The sequence below is a fragment of the Halichoeres trimaculatus genome, unplaced genomic scaffold, assembly GCF_033239565.1.
Source record: "Halichoeres trimaculatus isolate MK-OKI-2021-1 unplaced genomic scaffold, fHalTri1.1 fHalTri1_scaffold_10, whole genome shotgun sequence".
Lineage (NCBI taxonomy): Eukaryota > Metazoa > Chordata > Actinopteri > Labriformes > Labridae > Halichoeres > Halichoeres trimaculatus.
Window position 1 is genome coordinate 31,436,067 of NW_027437187.1, and position 21,380 is coordinate 31,457,446.

The window sequence follows — 21,380 nt, forward strand, 5'->3', positions numbered from 1 at the left end:
AAATCCAATTGGCTTAGCGAGCTGTCAGTCACTCGTGATCCTCCTGAATCCCCACAGCAACGAAGAGGAGGGATGAGAAAAGAAGAAGAGGATGAAAGGGAGAAATATGAGGAAGATGAGAGGGTTGTTTTACCCGAGCTTTAAGTTGTGATGTAGAAACGGACAGGGAGGAACGAGCGGCTACCTCGAAGGCGTGAAAGTGCTAAAAATGTACCTCAGTCGTGACCACTTTCACGATTCATCTGGATACCATAGATATCTGCCCCTACAACTGCCTAAGTGGAATGAGAAAGTCTGAGGAAGGGAGAGCACACCTCCCCTCCTCTTTCATGAGCATACATGAGAATACAATGTAGGGAGAGCAGCAGCAAAGACCCCTCTGGAATTGATTGTATCGCTGTGTCTCTTCCCTAGAAGATAAAGGCATAGATTCAACAAGGTCCTGGAAACATTCCTCAGAGAGTTTGGTCCATAATGACGTGAAAGCATCACACAGTTGCTGCAGATTTGTCATCTGAACATCCATGATGAGAATCTCCCGTTCCACCACATCCCAAAGGTGCTCTGTTGGATTGAGATCTGGGGACTGTGGAGGACATTTGAGTACAGGGAACTCATTGTTATGTTGAAGAAAGCAGTCTGAGATGATTCCAGCTTTATGACATGGAGCGTTATCCTGCTGGAAGTAGCCATCAGAAGATGGGTACACTGTGCTCATAAAGGGATGGACATGGTCAGCAACAATACTCAGGTAGGCTGTGGACTTTAAACCATGCTCAGTTGGTACTAAGGGGCCCAAAGTGAGCCAAGAAAATATCCCCCACACCATTACACCAGCAGCAGCAGCCTGAACCGTTGATTCAAGGCAGGATGGATCCATGCTTTCATGTTGTTGAGGCCAAATTCTGACCCTACCATCTGAATGTGGAGCAGAAATCCAGACTCATCAGACCAGGCAACGTTTTTCCAATCTTCTATTGTCCAGTTTTGGTGTTGCTGTGTGAATTGTAGCCTCAGTTTCCTGTTCTTAGCTGACAGGAGGGTCACCCGGTGTGGTCTTCTGCTGCTGTAGCCCATCTGCCTCAAGGTTGGACGTGTTGTGTGTTCAGAGATGCTCTTCTGCAGACCTCGGTTGTAACCAGTGGTTATTTGAGTTACTGTTGCCTTTCTACCAGCTCCAACCAGTCTGTCCATTCTCCTCTGACCTCTGGCATCAACAAGGCATTTTGTCCCACAGAACTGCTGCTCACTGGATATTTTCTCTTTTTGGGACCATTCTCTGTAAACCCTAGAGATGTTTGTGGGTGAAAATCCCAGTAGATCAGCAGTTTCTCATATACTCAGACCAGCCCATCAGGCACCAACGACCATGCCACTTTCAAAGTCTCTTAAATCACCTTTCTTCCCCATTCTGATGCTCAGTTTGAACTGCAGCAGATCATCTTGACCATGTCTACATGTCTAAATGCATTGAGTTGCAGTTTTGTTTAGGGATTGACCTATGCGTGTATTCTCACAGCAAGGGTTCCCCGATCTTTGGTACTGCCATTTTGGGGCTGCAAAATTTGGTAACCCCGATCTCGTAAGTTGTGAAAACCTTTGCGTATCACTTTAGCACTGCTCCAGTTAGCAAAACCAGAGATGCTTCACGATATTGTTCAAATCGGCCTCAGTCAATTTGATGACAACTGTCTGGAGTTGCGTGTAAAGGAAAGAGTCACATCCAAGGGGGAACTTGCCAATCAATCCTACATATTGGTTGTACGATCGATGACCATTCCTGACTTGAATCTGGTGAATGTCGTCCCTCACTTTTACTTTTTACTCTCCACAGTTCTTGTTTCCATCACGCTGACCTTTCAAATAATGACAGAAAAAGCACAAAATACCCCTTAAAGGAGAGGAGAGATGGAGGCTTTAACCAGAAATGAAAAACTAGGTCTACAGAGGAGTATTTAATCCTTAAAACCATCTGTTCATTCAGGTCCAAAGCCTCAGACAGTTCGTCCCTGAACAGATCTGTTTACACACTTTACCGTCTCACGCTTGTATGATTTTTATTTGGCTGTGTTTTCCTGTTCGGGTTTTATGCTCATAGCCTTTTATATGTTTATTACCTCCTCAGGTCCCCCAGGAACCCCCAGCAGAAGATCATCAAGCGGGTCATTGGCCTGGAGGGAGACTTCATCAGGTAGGAGCCCGCCCCCCCTCTCGGATCCTCTCTCTGCCTCTGATAAACCATCTCATATGTTTTATTTCTCAGCTTTATTCTAATAAACTGACGCTTTCCTGAGGTTGTAGGAAACAGCAGCTCGCCTCTAGTTGAATTGCATCACTCGGCAGAGGTTCACTCCATCACGCTGATGTCTAATCAGATTAACTGGCATCACCTGGTGGCAAAAATAAATCACTGCTCAGCTCCTGAGCGAACACTAAGTACTCACAGAGAGAAACATGCAGAGCGAGAAGACCCTAAATGTTCACGCTTCACTGCTGGGAATGCTAGAGATATGTAAAATGTGGATTCATCTTCAGGGAGTCTTAAATTAACTCATTCACTGCCAGCCGTTTTAGCGCATTTTGACCTATCTTTCAAGACCCACAGAATATTGAGTTCTATGACTCTGTAAACACAGAAACTACGAAATAAAGAGTAGACTCTCTTCTTTCATCAGAAAAAAAGATTGTCACTACCTTTTTCTGTTCTTTAGCGGGCAATGTTCCGCACTGAAATGACGTCTATATACGTCAATGGCAGTGAAAGAGTTTAAGAGGTGGAAAAACACTGTGAGGTAAGAGTCCTTTAGGGGTCAGACTGACCTTCAACAAGCCAGAAAAACTGATCTTTAACCGGTTTAAGACAGGTTTGAGAGAAAATATTCTTTAAAGAAATAAGTTGAAATTTAGCTACGGCTTGATATTTGAGGAGTGACAAGTAACTTTGGTCAAAACGCTTGAGGTGACTGAAACATGGTTTATACTTCTGTGTTGAATCAACTCTGTAACCTTCACAACCTGAAACGTACCTTCTTCTAAATGTCTCAAGCTCCGAGATTGGTCTGCAGAGTGGGATTGTGTTTCCTGTAGTTACTACATTTCTGGAATCTCTGTCCATCTCTGTCCATCTACGTCTATCTACGTCCATCTACGCCCATCTCCGTCAGCTTTAGTGAAACATGAAATACAGTGAAAAAGCAAGCAGAAACTAGTGGGACCAGTAACCCAGATAACACTGCCCTCATGTGTTCTGGAGGAGTATTGCAGAACTATATGGACGATAAGCTAAGGGCACGGCCACACTGACCATCTGTACCGTACCATACCATACCTAATCACAATTGGCCTCCTACAGCGCTGTTCCTCCTCTGGTCGTAATGGACTGCAGTCACACCCCTCAAATATGAACCAGGCACAATCATAGATTGAAAAAAAGGTCATCATCTTGCTCGATACACATTTAGTTCGCCACAAAAACTGCTCCCCCTGGTGGCTGGCTGCAGTATAGGTTAAAAAAAAAAGTCTGGCTCTCCAGTCATTCCAGATGGGCTATGGTCTGTCAAGGGCACAGACAGGAGGACTCGAGGCGCAGGAGTCAGAGTTCAATCACAGGTCTTTAATCCAAAAACAGGTCGGTACACGAGAAATCCAAACACAGGCAGAGGTACAAAATCAGCAGGCAGAGGGTCAACGAGAAAGCTAGAAAAGGGTCAGAACACGAGAGATCAGATACGAAGGAACGCTGGAAAATCAAAGTACTACTTGTGATAATCTGGCAGGGAGTGAAAGGGAGACCAGGGTAAAATACCCACAGGGAGTGCCCAGAAAATAAGACACAGGTGAAACACATTAGGGAGGGGCCCGGTGATCAGCAGTGTGGGAGAAGCTTGACAGGAACTGAAAAAAGAAAGAGACACAAGTTAACAAAATGAAACAGGAAGTGGAAAATGAGCGAAAAGGTAACAAAAGAAACTTTACAAACTGGTGGTCCTGATAGTACCCCCCCCTCAAAGGCCGGCTCCTGACGGCCCAGGATCCTGTGGGTGCCGGCGATGGTAGTCTCTGATGAGGTTTGGGTCCACAATGTTGGAGGACGAGACCCAGGACCTTTCTTCTGGACCGTACCCCACCCAGTCCACCAAGTACTGCCGACCCCGCCCTCGTCGGCGCATAGCCAGCAGTCGACGAACTGTGTAGACTGGTTCGCCATCCAGAATCCGAGGAGGAGGGGGGGGTTTGGAAGCAGGCATCAGAGGGCTGGACCTGACTGGCTTCAGCTTGCTGACGTGGAAGGTTGGATGGACCCGCATGGTACGGGGAAGTTTGAGTCTGACAGCAGCAGGGTTTACTACCTTGGTAATAGGGAAGGGCCCCACGAAACGAGGAGACAGCTTGCGGCAGGCCTGCCCAAAGGGAAAATCCTTAGTAGAAAGCCAGACCCTTTGGCCAGGGCGGTAAACAGGGGCAGGTGTCCTCCTACGATCAGCAGACCGCTTGTAGGAAGTTGAGGTTAGTAGAAGGGTCCGACGTGCTCGTAGCCAGACCAGACGACAGCGACGAACCAGAGCTTGGGCTGAGGGAACTCCAACCTCAGGTTCCAGTGCTGGGAAGAGAGGAGGCTGATACCCGTAGACACATTGAAAAGGAGACATGCCAGTAGAGGAGGTAGGCAGGGAATTGTGAGCATACTCCACCCAGAGAAGTCTGTTGCTCCAGGTGGTGGGGCTCTGAGAGGCGAGAATGCGCAGCCCAGTCTCCAGCTCCTGATTTACCCTTTCAGCCTGCCCGTTAGTCTGTGGGTGATGACCTGAGGACAGGTCGGCTGTGGCCCCCAAGAGGCGGCAGAAAGCCCTCCAAAACTGTGCCACGAACTGCGGCCCCCGGTCGGACAACACTCTAAGAGGGAGACCATGGAGACGGAAAACATGTTGCAAAACCAGCTCAGCCGTTTCCTTGGCCGAGGGCAACTTTGACAGAGGTATGAAATGAGCCATCTTGGAAAATCTGTCCACTACAGTGAGAATGGTGGTGTTACCTTGAGAAGGTGGGAGACCCGTAACAAAATCCAGAGCTAGGTCCGACCAGGGACGACGAGGCACAGGAAGAGGGCGCAACAGTCCAGCCGGGGGTCTTCGGGGGGTCTTGTTCTGAGCACAGACAGGACAGGCATCCACAAACTCCTGTATTTGTTTCCGAGCGTTGGGCCACCAGAACCTCTGGCCGAGGATGAACTCCGTGCGCCGTGCTCCAGGGTGACAAGCAAAGTTGGAGGAGTGAGCCCAGCTGATGACCTGGCCACGAAGCTGGGGGGGAACGAATAGTCTGTTAGGTGGCAAACCTGCTGGAACCTCCTCTGAGGACGCTGCCCTTCTGACAGCTTCTTCAATGGACCAGGTGACGGCGCCCAGGAAGCAGGAGGCAGGGAGTATAGGGGTCTCAGTCTTGGGGTTAGAGTCTGGTGAGAACAGTCTGGAGAGGGCATCTGGCTTGCCGTTCTTGGCACCTGGGCGATAAGAGAGGGTGAACCGAAAACGTGTGAAAAATAGGGCCCACCTTGCTTGTCGGGAGTTCAGTCTCTTAGCTCGTTGGAGATACTCAAGGTTCTTGTGATCCGTCCACACCAAGAACGGCAGCTCCGCCCCCTCCAGCCAATGTCGCCACTCCTCCAAGGCGACTTTAATCGCCAGCAGTTCCCGATCTCCTATGCTGTAGTTCCTTTCTGCAGGGGAGAGTCTTTTAGAGAGAAAAGCACATGGGTGCAACTTGTTATCTCTCACCGCCCTCTGGGAAAGAACTGCTCCAATGCCCAAATCAGAGGCGTCGACCTCGACGACGAACTGAAGCTTGGGGTCAGGCAGCACCAGAATGGGAGCAGAGGCAAAGGCGGCTTTCAGCCGCAGAAAGGCTCGCTCAGCAGCCTCACACCAGAAGAAGGGCACCCTGGAAGAGGTCAGAGAGTGGAGGGGGGCAGCAACAGAACTGAAATTTCTAATGAACTTTCTGTAAAAATTAGCAAAGCCCAAAAACCTCTGAACATCTTTTCTCTGACTGGGCGTGGGCCACTCAGCTACAGCTTTAACCTTAGCAGGGTCCATGGAAACCTGTCCTTCAGCCACAATGAGGCCCAGAAAAGAGACTGAGGTCGCATGAAATTCACACTTTTCAGCTTTTACATAGAGATGGTGGTCTAACAGTCTCCTTAACACAGAACGAACATGGCAAATGTGAGTGGCTTCATCAGGAGAAAAAATCAAAATGTCATCCAAGTACACAAATACAAAGACATTCAAGAATTCACGGAGAACATCATTTACAAGAGCCTGGAAGACAGCAGGGGCATTAGTAAGTCCAAAGGGCATAACCAGATACTCATAGTGTCCAGAGGGAGTATTAAAAGCAGTCTTCCACTCATCTCCCTCTCTGATGCGAACCAGGTGGTACGCATTACGCAGGTCCAGTTTGGTGAACACCTTTGCCCCCTGCAAGAGTTCGAAGCCAGAGGAGATGAGGGGCAGAGGGTAGCGATTCTTAACCGTGATGTCATTCAGCCCCCTGTAATCTATGCATGGGCGGAGTGACTTGTCCTTCTTTTCCACAAAGAAAAATCCCGCCCCTGCAGGTGAAGAAGAGGGTCTGATGAGGCCAGAGTTGAGGGCAGACTGAATGTACTCATTCATAGCACGGGTCTCAGGGGCAGAGAGAGAGTACAAACGACCCTTGGGAGGAGCAGCGCCAGGGAGCAAATCAATTGCACAGTCGTAAGGGCGGTGGGGGGGAAGGGTAGAGGCCTTAGATTTATTGAACACCTCCTTCAAATCATGATAGCAGGGGGGAATCTTAGCCAGGTCAGGGCATTCAGAATCAACGGGTGGATCAGCCTCAGGTTGAGGTACAACAGGAGCAGAAAAACAGCGGGGTTCACAATTGGAGCCCCACTGTGTGATGGCGCCAGTGGACCAGTTCACGTGGGGATCATGTAAGCAAAGCCATGGGTGACCAAGAATGAGAGGATGTAAAGGGGCCTGATATAAGTGGAAACTGATAGTTTCAGTGTGAGAATCAGGGAATGTGAGGGTTACAAGAGAAGAGTAGTGGGTCACCTGGCACAGAAGGCGGCCATCGAGGGCGCTGGCTTCACGGGGTGTTTCCAGAGGCAGCAGAGATAATTTCAGTCTCTCTGCTAAACCGTAGTCCATAAAATTAGCGTCAGCTCCAGAATCAATTAGAACTGGGTGGCTAAGAGAGAGAGAAGGAGACTTCAGTTCAACAGAAGTGAGTCTGCGAGGGGTGGAAGAAGGGACCGAGGTTTGACTCACCAGGATGGGTCTCGCTTTTCCTCCTCCGCCCGTCTTCCTCACGGGGCAACTGGCCAGGAAATGACCGGGTTGGGAACAATATAAACACACACCGGCCTGGATGCGCCGCTGACGCTCCTCAGGGGAAAGTCCTGTCCTTCCAAGTTGCATGGGTTCCTCAGCAGGAGCCGAAGGAGCCGGGGAGGCTGATGACGCGGGACGCCGCCACGCTCCAGACGCAGCCCACTCTGGACGCAGAGAAGGAGACGGATGCTCACGGGACTTATCCTTTTCCCTCTCCCACAGCCTCTTATCCACCTTGCATGCCAGGGCGATCATCGGTTCCAGACGCACAGGCAGATCCAGCGGCGTTAGGTGGTCCTTGAGGGTCTCGGAAAGACCCCCAAAGAACGCGTCGGTGAGCGCTGTCTCATTCCAGCCGCTTTCCGCGGCAACAGTCCGAAACTCAACAGCATAATCCAAGACTCTCCTCTTTCCCTGCTTAAGCTTACTCAGGGAACGGGCTGCCTCACGACCAGGGTGAGTATGCTGAAAAACTTGCAAAAAAGTCTCACGAAAGTCCTCGTAAGAGTCACAACAGGGAGATCGGCGGCTCCACTCTGCCGTTGCCCAAGCCTCAGCTCTGCCGGTCATGTGGGAGATCATAAATGCCACCTTGGCGCGCCCTGAAGAGAAGGAGTCAGCGGAAAACTCGAAGTGTAACTCACACTGGGCAACAAAAGGACGGCAATCCCCAGAATCTCCAGAAAACCTCACCGGGGGAGACAGATGAAGACGGCTGGAGCCGGGTGAGGGAGACGGAGGCTGACTGTTAGGTAGTGGAGCGGCTGCAGGTGAATCCGGCGTACGGCTCGCAACGGAGGAGGAAAGTTGTTTCTGCAGCTGCTCCGCCAGCGTGTTCATTTGAGTTCCGAAAGAGGCGAGAAGGGCTTCCTGACGACCCGCCATCTCCCGAACCTCTTGCCGAAGCGAGTCGAGCTGCTCCTCTTGATGGTGAATCCACCGGCCCTGAGACTCCAGAGCGGCACGGAGTTTTTCTGACTCCGCCGAGTCCATATCTGGCCAGATTATACTGTCAAGGGCACAGACAGGAGGACTCGAGGCGCAGGAGTCAGAGTTCAATCACAGGTCTTTAATCCAAAAACAGGTCGGTACACGAGAAATCCAAACACAGGCAGAGGTACAAAATCAGCAGGCAGAGGGTCAACGAGAAAGCTAGAAAAGGGTCAGAACACGAGAGATCAGATACGAAGGAACGCTGGAAAATCAAAGTACTACTTGTGATAATCTGGCAGGGAGTGAAAGGGAGACCAGGGTAAAATACCCACAGGGAGTGCCCAGAAAATAAGACACAGGTGAAACACATTAGGGAGGGGCCCGGTGATCAGCAGTGTGGGAGAAGCTTGACAGGAACTGAAAAAAGAAAGAGACACAAGTTAACAAAATGAAACAGGAAGTGGAAAATGAGCGAAAAGGTAACAAAAGAAACTTTACAAACTGGTGGTCCTGATATGGTCAAGCTTTAAAAGATTAATACACCTGGTAGAAATGTTTCTCACGTCCAATTTTTTGTGGTGATTTGAAGACATTATTTGGCTGCCTTGTGTTCAAGTCCTCTTTTCGGAAAAATTTTGTTTTTATTAGTTGTAAGAGGTTAAAAACGAGGTTTTATGTCACGTCACGAATCCCCCACAAGTCTCTACTGCACACTCTCTGGTGACACATTGGCTATCAATGGCAGCGCCTTTGACGAGAGTATTTTGGCTTCATAACTGTATAATGGTGAAAGGCAAAGCCATGTTGTCCACTCTATACACAGTCTATGGGCATTATTGCCTCTTGTCATAAAGTGGTAATATGACACACGTATGTCCCGTCTATATCATCATGAAGCATCTGTTTACAAGAGGCGCAATCTCATTAGAGTCAGCACACTGATGAACACAGAAAACACCCCTGAGTAGGGTGTGGAGCGGTCACACTGGCCAAATAAACTAGACCAAAGGGTTGAAGCATGCTTGGGCACGGAACAGATGGCCATTGTGACTGGGCACTTAAGTATTTTAAGATTTATTATTATTATTATTATTATTATTATTATTATTATTATTATTATTGTCTATTTGTGCATTGGCCTAGTTTTTTCTCGCCATGCCAGAAGTGCTGATCATGTTATTTTGGAGAGTAAATCAAATGGGACATGAGACAAATAACAAAAAAATATATCATATTAGTGATGGGGTGGGGTCAACAAGACAGGAAGAATTATGTGAGAGACATCAACAGCCAATAAATAATCCAGTGAACTGCATGGCTTACATGCTGTCAACAAAAAAAGGGGAAAAAAATGAAAGAAAGAAAGAAAGAAAGAAAGAAAGAAAGAAAGAAAGAAAAAAAGATACTAGAAAATGATACTGTGTTCCAAACCCAAACGCTTACTGTAAAAGTTCACTTGAAACATTGAAATAATATAATTCTTCACAACACACATCCTGAGAAGCTTTATGAAAATTAACAAAATACACCTGAGTTGCAGAAAGGGCCTTTATAAACCACACATTATTACCCTAACTGTACGTGTAATATCTGTGAGCTTCTGATAAAAAAGAAAAACAACACAGAGACAGTGAGAAGTTAGCTGGGCTCAGAGTTTGAAGAGTCGGTGCCAAAGTGTCGTGTTCTGATGAAAAGGTGAAAATGAAATGTGCAGAAAAACAACCGGAGAACACGATGGTCTGTTATAAATAAAAAAAAAACATCTGACAATCAGACGGTGAGTCTTTAGAGGAGCTGCTGTATCAGAGCCAGCAGCTCCGGCCTGATCTGCTCTCCTGCTGAGACTCATTATCTGAACCGTGCAGCTCATTTCCTCACGAGGACGCCAAGTAACAGAGCCGAGCACCGCTCCCTCCTCCTGCAGGAAATCCAGAAAGAAGAGCATGACTCCCTCTCCATCTCCCTCTCTCTCTCTCACACACACACACACACACACACACACACACACACACACACACACACACACACACACACACACACACACACACACACACACACACACACACACACACAGTCCCTGCACTCACATCGAGAGTAAAAATAGCTCTTCACAACCTAACCTTAATGTGTTCTTAATGCCAGTTTAAATGCAATTCAAGACCAATTTCAAGCCAACATTAAGCCTGAACAGTGAAAGTACTCTGCAGAAGTTGGCTTAAACGCACAGATCTCACACTGAAGGAGAAATAAAACTTTATTTCAGGACTCCAGCAGACAAATTCTGCTCTGAAATGGTCACAGGGTTTGTGAACTACATCCTTTCAACTCAAAATTACATTTTAGAGGAGGTGCACATCAAGCTTGTAGACTAAAAGATGCAGATACAGTCTAAGTGACATCACGCTTTTGTTTCTGATCGAGTTTTGAAGCCTATCAGAAACAGAGACCATATTAGCAATGCTGAGGTAAAGAGGCGGGCCTTAAGCCTTCCTGTAGACAGCTACCAGATGCCATCCATTTGTCCTCATATGGGCAAAATGCAAAAAAAAGAGAGTAATGAACAGAAAAAATCACCCCACTAGGGTGCTGCTTCAGAAATAAGCTATTTACATTGAAGAAATTTTTTGATCAGGCAGTTAACATGTTTGTTAATGCTGTAAAATATCTGCCTTTTTGGACGGTTGTGTTTCGCAGAAAGCCTCTAGTGGACTCTTGAAGAACTGCAGTTTTTAGCTTTACTGCATTGTCCAACAGAGGCCTCTGTGTTGGAACAGGGCTATGCAGACCTTTGGCATAGGCTACAGTTTATCAACATTACTGATACCACCTACCCCTCTTTTTGGCCCCAGACTGTCACCTATAAACAACAAATCAGCCAGCAATTACCAAAACATTAATTGGGTTATCAAACAGGCTCCAATTTGCAATACGCAAGCTCTGATTGCCCCATTGTTTGGCTAAAGAAGCTTTACCAGCATCCCAACCAAATTCCTTCTTTGATTTTCAGGAAGAGCTTTCCAATTTCTTGACTCTTAAAGTCTGAACCATAGACTGTAAAAAAACCCATCTTGCTCAGCTTGAAGTGAGATCGCCACAAAACTGCTCCCCCTGGTGGCTGGCTGCAGTAAAGGTTAAAAAAAAAAAAAAAAAAAAATTCCATCTCCCCAGTCATTTCAGATGGGCTGTGGTTAAACTTTAAAAAATTAATACCTCGTAGAAATGTTACCCAGATCCGATTGTTGTGGTGATTTGAAGACATTATTGGGCTGCCTTGGATCCACTTGCATTTTCATTGGTTATAAGAGGTTAAAAAAGAGGCTTTACGTCACATTCTTGAGTAATTTTTAGGGTGATTGTAAAATATATTGGGAGGTAGAGTCAAGAAGAGATTAGACTTGCAAGAGAAATAACTAATTATTTTTTTGTCACCCGGCTCCACTCAGATTCTCCCAGAATCCCTCACAGTCTCTACTGCGCAGACTCTGGCTTCACAGCGGCTGCCAATGATGGTTCCTGGGACGGGGGTATTTGGGCCTCAAAACTGTGCAATGGTAAATGGTGAAGCCAAGCTGACAATTCTGTATACAGTCAATGGTCTGAACCTGTAATCTGTGTATCAACTAGAGAGCCCAGGAACTCTTAGTATCTGTTCAGACATTTCCCAGGATTGCTTTTGTGGTGCGTCATGTCTGTGTTTCGACCACAGGGCCAAAGACATGGGTAAATTTTGTAAAACAGGACAATAATGTTCAGAGAAAAAAAACAGGTAGATGCAAATCACCTCCAGACCAGTAGATGGCAGTGAGACAGCCGACAAGCTGTGTAGAACCACAGTTAGCCAGTTAGCATGGTGGATATTTAGCCTGTGCTGGTTTTGATTGTGATTTATTGCCCTGTAGATAGATTTCTTGACACTTGAAAACAGAAAAGAGTGAGTAGCAAAACTGTGGCCAGTTGAAGCCATTTCAAAAAGCCAAAGACTGTTATGAGTGGCGAAACATCGTACCACAGACATGTTCAGTGGAAGGTCTCCAGTTAATGGGATCACCCTTTACAGTTACACTGGGAACTGACAGAGACACATCTATCTGTGTCTCTGTCAAAATTCCTGGACCTCTGGAAAGTACTACCCCCCCTATACAGGGCTGTTTTCAGGGGTAAATTCATACCCGATTACTGTATTACTATCCTGGTTCCGACAGTTGAACTGTACGTAGTTCCTGAGAAAAAGCCAAAGTAAAAACAGGATAGTTCCTATTGTCAAAACACAGCTTTAGAGACGTACAGAGACAGGGAACGATCCCAGAGACTGAAAACACGAGCCTCCAAGACAACCAATAAACACATCAGGTCTCAGATCTGCAGCAGCATGTGAGGCGTCCGTGAGAGTGTCAGCCGCAGACCCAGGGGGACTGTTCGCCATATCATAACACACCATCAGCATGTGTTTCATCCCGCCAGCTGTTTGTCTGGTGCCACCGTGCAGATTACAGGTCACCGTCCAGGGAGGGGATGAATAATTAACACCTCCTGCAGAGGCTGAGGTTGATGACGCCAGCTGTCAGGTTGTGTTGTCTTACATGGGCCAGGTCTGCATGAATCACAGCTCAGGTTTTAATTCGGCTACACGGGCCAGAACGTGTCCCCTCCTCAGAACCAACAGCAGGCGCAGAGAGAGGATTGTTTCACAGATTCATCTCCAAACAGTGAGGCCTACACTGAGCATAAATCTCCCTCGTCTCAGAGGGAGGGAGCTGAGTGGGAGTGTTGACTGTAGCGCGGCACAGGAGCATCTGCAATGAGCTAATGGTAACACATAAATAAAGTTTATATGACTGTAAAACCATTATACAGGCCCCGCTCCAGCAGGAGGCAGCCACCGCTGACATGAAAAGTCACTCCTACTCAAACAAAGTGACGCTCACAAAAAACACAAACATTCCCTCTAAAGGAACCAAAGCAGCTAAACTTCACACAGAGAGACGACAAACAAACACACACTCAGAGGTAAGAGCAGGTTTAATCGTCTTAAGACTGTGTGTAACAGGAGCTGGGTGTGTGTGTGTTCAACTCCTCTTGGTTAAATATCCTCTTCATCTCCTCAGTGTGGGACTCTGAGGCTCAGTTTAGATTCAGTAAAAATAAATTGTGGTCTTCAGACGGCCATGATGAGCAAATTTGTACCATCTGTAAGCTCCCTGAAGCATCATTGTGTGTGGTTGTTATTTTGGTGTGTATCTGCTGCTGTTAAAGGCAGTCTGTTCTCTTAAGTTTGTCTACAGATAGACTTAATGACTCAAAAGTATACAGGCTGTCCAACTATTACTTTTTAAATGAAGATTAATTAACGAATAGCAGTAATTAATCCTGATTAGTCATAGAATTGCTGTAGTTAAAGCAATAAACCACAGAGTTGCAGAGTAGTTTAATGTGCTACTCTACTACTCTACAGTTGTTTATTGCAATTGGTCAGATAATTACATTAGGACTAATCAAAGAATGTCAGTAGTTTGTCAGTATTAATGTCTAAGTTTTAGTAGTTAATCACAGTTAATCACAAAACTAAAGTTTTTATGAGTTCAATCACAAAATTATAGAAGATATGATCATTTACAAATTGCTCTTGTTTATCATGTTTAGATGTGGAATTACAATAGTCAATGCAGATTGGCATTAAACAAGTGGGATTAATCACGCCACCTTCTGGCCCGGAGTCTCCGCACACTGTCGTAAATTACTTATAGTGAGGCATGTGTTTGTTTTGGAATTAATTAAAGGTCAAATCGAAAGAAATTTTCTCTGTTCAACTTTTTAAAGAATACAACACACCAGGGTAAGGTATTTATCAGAACAGTTACGTAGCACCACAGTTTGAAACGTGACATCAAGCTAACATTGTAGCAGCTGGCTATATGTTTGCAAAATTGGCAGCCTGGTGCTCTGACGTATCTGTAGGCTAACATGACAACAACTAAAAGGCTAATTAGCCTTTAGCTCAGGCTGTATCACTCTCCTGTTTATCTTTCTTCTGCTCTTCTGTCCTTTTACTGTCTGACAATAGGCTCCTGTGTCCACCATCACTACAAAATTAATCACAGAAATTGTGTTAAGCAGAGAAAAATACAGATCTTGGTGTTTTATCTCTTCTAAATACTAAACTTCGTCAGCTGGCGTGGTGTTGTCATAGAGAACTAGATGGGCCATAGTTCAATCTGATCCTGATCGACCCGAACTGAACGCTCAGAAGTAACCAGCAATATTGGTGGTGATAATCTCATTTTGAAGTGTGATTCCCAATCACGTTTAAATCTGGAAGAGAAACTTCTTCAAGATCACTTTCAAACTTCTCCCAGCCCTTTTAGTTGTGATGGATCACATATTTAATTGCTTTTTTTTTTTTTAATTCATACTTTTCACATCATTTACATGTCACAATGATACACAGATCCAGTCAGTGTTTAGTCAAGTTATATTTGGTAGGGTGACTCTGCCTTTCCACATGCTTTTGTGGAATGCCAATGCAACCAGTTCCAGTCTGGATTCTCAGAACCTTGAGGCTCCAGGGAACCAGCCAGCTAATGTTAATACCAGTTTAAGCAGAACCAAAGTGAGAGGGCGTTACCTCAACTTCCTGCTCATTTTATCAACACAGAATATGACCCCCCAACTGATGACTTCATAGTTTGAGAGTTGTAACCAACTTTTTTTTTGTTCTAGATATGAACCAACTTTACAGGTTCTGAGCCATTTTTTAACAGTCTGAACCACAAACTGTATATAGAGTGGACAGTGTGGCTCCGCCATTTACCATTGTACAGTTTTGAAGCCAAAATACCCCCGTCACAGGCACCGCCAAGTACAGGCTATGAAAGACTCGGAGAGAATCTGAGTGGAGTCAGGTGACAAAAATGATTGTTATTTTTTCTTTTGAGAGTCTAATCTCCTCTTGACATATTTTACAATCCCTGAAACAAATTCACAAGACAGCAGCTGCCAATCATTGTTAAACGTGACGTAAAACCTTGTTTTTAACCTCTAATAATCAATGGAAACAAAACTTTTCAGAAAAAATATGACCTGGATACAGACAGCCAAATGATATCTTCGAATCACCACAAACAATGGGATGTAAGAAATATTTCTATGAGGCGTATTAATTTTTTAAAGTTTGACCACAGCCCATCTGGAATGACTGGGGAGATGGATTTTTGACCTATACTGCAGCCAGCCACCAGGGGGAGCAGTTTTCGTGGTGACCTCACTTCAAGCCGAGCAAGATGATGTCCATTTTTTTTGAGTAAATGGTCTAAATACACTGGCTGATTTAAAATAAACCAAATTCACTCAACTGTGTGCGTATACATGAAACTAAAAGGCAGGCAGAGCAGCAGCAAAGACATTAGTGGAACGGAATAAAGCAAGCATCAGTGACGATACATGGTGCTTTGTGTCTGTCTTTAAAAACATGTAGGATATAAACTGGTTCAACTGGTAGAGTCCTGAGATATGTACCAATGAGGTCACAATCAGCATATGTCTCACGTTGGCTCGTCTTCATATAGACAACATAAAGGGGCGTGAAATTGGTATTGGTATAGAGTCTGAACAGTGTGGAGCAGGTTTAATTCTCCTGGCGGGCAGATTAATAATTGCTTCAGTTTCCCTGATAGTGTCAAAGACAAAAATCAAGATTGAGGAGAAATTTGCCTTGAAGGTGCTCGCTGATGCGGGATCAAATCTCCGGCACAATTACCTCTTTCTTTTCATTACGATTAATCATCAGGCTTTAAATCATCCCTGAGGCGTCTCTTCCTGTCCCCGCCTTATCGCTGTAACAAAGATCTGATCTGAGGACACACTGAGACTAATAAACATGGAGGAGGAGGTGGTGTTTGTCTCCTCCAGTAGCTGCTCCTCTCAGGTCATCGTGTTTATGAGGAGAAGGTCCGACGCCCTTCATCATCCCCGCAGACGGTTATAGGCCCGTTCCCGCTCTGATTTATCCTTTAGCAGGGGAACATTGTGAGTTATAGTCTCAGTGACTTTTTAAATGGAAATTTGTCTGCAATTCTTAATGCGAGTGTGTGCGCTGGTCCAGGAGGGTGGCAGACCGAAGAGGCCTTGGATACATAAATATTGATTTAGCAACAGCGGCTGAATTTACTGACTCACAAAGAAGAAACAAGCCAGGACCTTTTTGAGAAATAAAAAAAGGTTAGAGCCCACATGACACCGATTCTGAGCAACATCCGAGACGAAGGAGTGTAAATCGGATGCATCATGGACAATGGACTTCACTGGGGTCTTCAATCATTTTAACCAAGTTAAGTTTGATGAAATAAAAATCAAAGCACAAAAAATCTTTCTTAATTTCTTGAGTAGTTTTTTGTTTGTTGTGAAGTTAAGATACTGGAATACTTCTACTGGAAGTCCAGGCTTTTATTTGGGACATGCATTGATTATTATTTGTTTTATTAAACTTCTCCCAAGTTAAATTTTACTTTTATTTTATTAATATTTATTTGTTTATTTATTCATTTGTTTATACATATATCCATGTACATGGTTCGTCTATTATCTTTATCATTGTGATATACTCTGTTTTAACAATATATAAATAATGAAAATACACATTCTGAATGTAAACCCAATTTAAGGATGTATATGGATCATTTATCCATTATTGTGATACTACGATCCTATGAGTATTAATTGGTTATGTATGTATTTTATTCTGTATGGGTGGTGGGGACAAATGAAAAAAAAAAAAAGGAAGGGAAAAATCTGTCAATATTGTCTAAAAAATTAAGGTATGTATCATTGTTTTAATGACATCAAGTATGCAAAAAAATAAAAACACATATCAAGATCATTAGAGGAAGCTTATTTTTGGTATAATGAGCTCCGCGCTCAGTGAGAAAGGGGATATTTTGTTGTTTAGGTGCAGAACAAAAGTCTGCCTTTGAATAAAATCTTTCAGACCTGTGACCATCGTTCAGTTTCTGCCTGGAGGAGGATAAACAAAAACTGCAGGTTGTTTCCTTTTTCTTGTCTCTTTAGGACTCTGGGATACAAAAACAGATACGTCCGGGTGCCAGACGGTCACTTCTGGATCGAGGGGGATCATCATGGACACAGTTTGGACAGCAACAGCTTTGGACCGGTAAGACCTGAACCTTGTGTGGCTCAAACAATCTGACCCCCGTGTGTCCTGCTGGTATTTCATGTTCAAGCAGCAGAGTCAGGCTGAGAAAGGACAAAGGCTGAGGGCAAAGCCAGGATAAATAAATGTGAATGTTTGTGTGTTTCATGCCAGAGGTCAGGGGTTTACCCACATCTGCTCCTGAGCAAAGCTTTACACTGAGCCGATGGGGACTGAAGATGCATTTAGATGTTGTGTGATGCGTTTCTGGTGAGGCCAGTGCAGAAGATGGAAGCTGTTTGTTTGTCTGCTCTGACTAAGTCTGCGTCTTCTCCTCTAACATAAAGATTTCATTAACCCCGCTCTGCCTCGTCTCCCTGGTGCAGAAACATTATTCACATCCTGGCTTTGACTCGTCCTCTCTGCGTGCTGTTTGTAGTTTGGCCCTCTCAGATGCAGCCGTATGAAACTTTAAGCAGAGGAGGTGCTGTTTGCTATGGAGAGCACATTTCAGGCCAGACAGAAGACCAGGATCTCGAGCTGAGGGGAATCCAGCTGAGGAGATCAGAGGAAATCCTCTCAGATCTGAAACCCAGAGCACGTGGGCTCGGAGCTCTGCACAGCCTCTCTGGATTTACAGTTCACTCCAGAGACATTTCTGTGTGCACAGCAGCAGCAGTTTGCAGCTTCGCTCTGCAGAGAGAAAAAGGAAAGCATCAGACTATCTCGTGTGGGCAGTGATGCAGCTGAGATTCATGGGTTGTTACAACTCGAGCTTCTCTTTTACCGTGAGGAAAAGCAATGCTAACTGTACTTTGTTTGAAAAAAAGTCTGAATGTTGGGGGGAAAGTATTTTTTTCAAAACCAGAAAGAGCAACGTCATTTTTTTTTTTCAATTTTGGCTCCCCCTGTTGGCAAAAAAGTCCTACTTTAATGTTTTACTTCCTTTCAACAGACTGCTACACTTTGGTGTTAGTTGCTGGTTTGTACGATAATTTGTTTCCTGACAGTGTTGAAAATTATGATGACCCAGTACATATTTCATATCATGGATCCTAGTATCCAGAATATTGCCAGGATCTGGATTGTACTTTTACATCTGTCAGAAATTATGGTGACCTTGTCTTGTATTGTTTTGCAAAACAATCAGACTATTTATAATGGAGTTATATACACATATGGTGAAAAGCACTATCTCACAATGATAAAGAATCCTTTAAAAAAAAATCCTGGATCGAAATGGTGATCCGGATCACCTCCAAAATTTAATAATTTCTTTTTTATCCCATTTGGAATATATTCTGAAAATTTCATCAAGGGCCCTTTGGTAGTTTTTGAGTTATGATGTTCACAAACAGACAAACTCTCCCAAAAACATAACCTCCTTGGTAGAGGTAATAAGGAAGACTGTTTTCTTTTTCATCTGATCTGACGTTTGCACAGTTTCAGGCATTAAAAGTCACAACAGAAACGGTTTAAGGGGTGTGGCTGGTATACAGAGGCCACAGTCCTCGTGAAGTTGAGTCCCTGGTTCAACCTCTGGCTTTGATCAGTTCCTGCGTGTCTGTTCAGTCTCAATTATCAGTCAATTTCCGGAGCAGAAGTTTTCTGGTGTTATTGAAGACTTTCAGAACAACCAATGGCTACAACATTTTGAAATCACGTCTCTCACATTCAAGGTTTAAAACATTGTAAAATAGTTTCATCACAGTCTTAATCCAGGCTGGGTTTAGAAACGTACTGTTGGTCCTTGACAAAAAGGACCAGGAACTTTGGAATCCTGGACCTTTTCTCCAAGAAACTAAACAGTTTCTGTGGCGCATTAATGTCTTAGGCTGTATTCAGACCAGAAAAGTTCTTTGGTCCACTTGTTTGGTCCGGACTAAAAGTGGACTTAATTTTTTTCGTTTGGTGCAGTTCATATTCAGATTGTACTTTTTGCAAGTGTACTATATTCTGTAAACACATCCACGTGTGTGACGATCAGTGCTCTCATTGGACAGCACTGACAAAGGGTGGCACACAGAATACAGACCCAGAAATGGAGGTAAACGTGTGTTTGTGCTCTTATTTAGAGCTGCAAAATCATTTTCAGTTTCAAGAGCAGCTCCTTCAAAGAAGGCTTAACAACACCGTTTCAAGTTTTGGAACAGCGAAGACGAATGCGCGCAGCAAGGAGACGCTATGCTCTGTGTGTCCTGACCCACAACATGCTAGCAACAGTGTGGCTAAACAGAAGACGGAGGATCAGGTATGAACCAAAGACGGTTAGGTTACGGTGGCTTTACAGGCCCAAAAGGCGCATGTATCCTGTAGTTAGTGCGGATGGACCTTGGTTTGTATTCAGACCTGCACCGGAGAACCACGAACCGCACCAGAGTTCGTTTGGAAGCGGACCGAGACCACCTCAAAAAGTGGGTCTCGTCTGGTTGTTTGGTCCGCACCAGGGTTCGTTTGTGACTATTCACACCTGCATGGAAAGTCCGCACCGGCATGGGAAACGAACCCTGGTCCGTTTAAAGTGGACCAAACAGTCCAGGTCTGAATACGCCCTTAGTTTCCACTACCACCTGAACTCCTGTGAGGAGCTGCAACTGCACTGCACAACCAGACCACTAGAGGGCAGTATGAAAGAGACAACATCCATACAATAAAAATGACGCCATAGAAGGAGACGGACCAGTCTATTGCTGTGTTCAGTTTGTACTCGGAAGTCGGAATTTCCGAGTTCTGAGTGGAAACGAGGTTGGAATTTCCTCACACCACCTTCCGAGTTCCCAGTTATAGTATTATATGATGTTTATGTACAGAAATATTGCAAGGCAAGTTTTTCCAACTTGGCAACTGGAATGCTGAATTCGGAGATGGCATCACTTCCACTCCTGACTTCCCAGTTCCGAGTAAAACACAGCATATGTCCTGTTTCACACTACAGTTTGCTTGTTAGCATGGAAGACATTCAGCTTCTAGTCAGTGGTTTATTGCATCAACACTTGGAAGGAGATGAGCTCTGAATTTAGAGGATTCAAAACATTCGAAATGTTCAACCTAAAGCAAGAAGACAGATTTTTAAAGCCACAGCAAAACTGATCGATGTTTCAGTGTAAAGCATAACCCACTTTACTGGAGATTTCAACCCAACGTTCTCTCAAATGTTTTTAAATTATCATGAAATACTTCATTGATGAGAAGATTTTGCCATTTTGCCTGAGCGAAACCGGTTTTCCTCAGTGTTTCTCAAGTCGTACTCTCTACTTTCCTTAGAGCTGTGATGTGTTTTGTTGTGTTTTGTTTCGTAGGGAGCTGAAACTTTTTCCTTTGTAATGTATAACTTTGAGAAGTATTGAATGAAAGAAAACAGAGAGGAGTGAACATTTCATGTCAGTAGATCCCTCGCTGTGGGACGTATGGTCCATTCAAGGGTTTAAATGTGCAATAAATCCGACTTTTGTTGAGTCAACAGCACAAAATGACTACAATACATCTGCAGAGGAGGTGATTGCGATTGTGGATCGATACCAGAGAGTGAGCAGAGCTCATTTAAGATGTCTGCTTTCTCAGAGCTTCATATGAAATGTAAATAAGGCAGTCAGACAAAGGAGTCAGGAGGTGATGGGGAAGACTAAAACTGGGGTTTTGGATCATGATCTGCAGCTCAGGCTTCAGCCCTGCCTGAGCCAGCAGGATACCTGAAAGTCAAACACTTCCTCATCTGTCTGCAGCCGGCCTGGTCTCACCTGATGAGTCGGAGCACACCTGCTGTCTGAAGGCTCCTCTGAAGACAGAGATGAATACAGCGCTGAGGTTTTTCAATCTAGACACCAGCTTTCCAGTGATAACAGGCGTCGTTAAAAGGCTTTGACATTTACTGGTGTGTGTGTGTGTGAGTGTGTGTGTTTCGACCTTATGCAAAGCAGCTCTAATTGATG

At 44.9% G+C, this 21,380-nt stretch overlaps 1 protein-coding gene across 1 annotated transcript in view; it reads left to right on the plus strand.

Moving 5' to 3' along the window:
* The window catches only part of immp2l (inner mitochondrial membrane peptidase subunit 2), a 166,111-nt gene that overhangs the window by 142,007 nt on the left and 2,724 nt on the right, over positions 1 to 21,380 (plus strand). The window contains exons 4-5 of the mRNA XM_074678152.1: positions 2,126 to 2,191; positions 17,370 to 17,472. Of these exons, the coding sequence (XP_074534253.1) occupies positions 2,126 to 2,191; positions 17,370 to 17,472 (169 nt within the window). The remainder of the gene's footprint in view (positions 1 to 2,125; positions 2,192 to 17,369; positions 17,473 to 21,380) is intronic.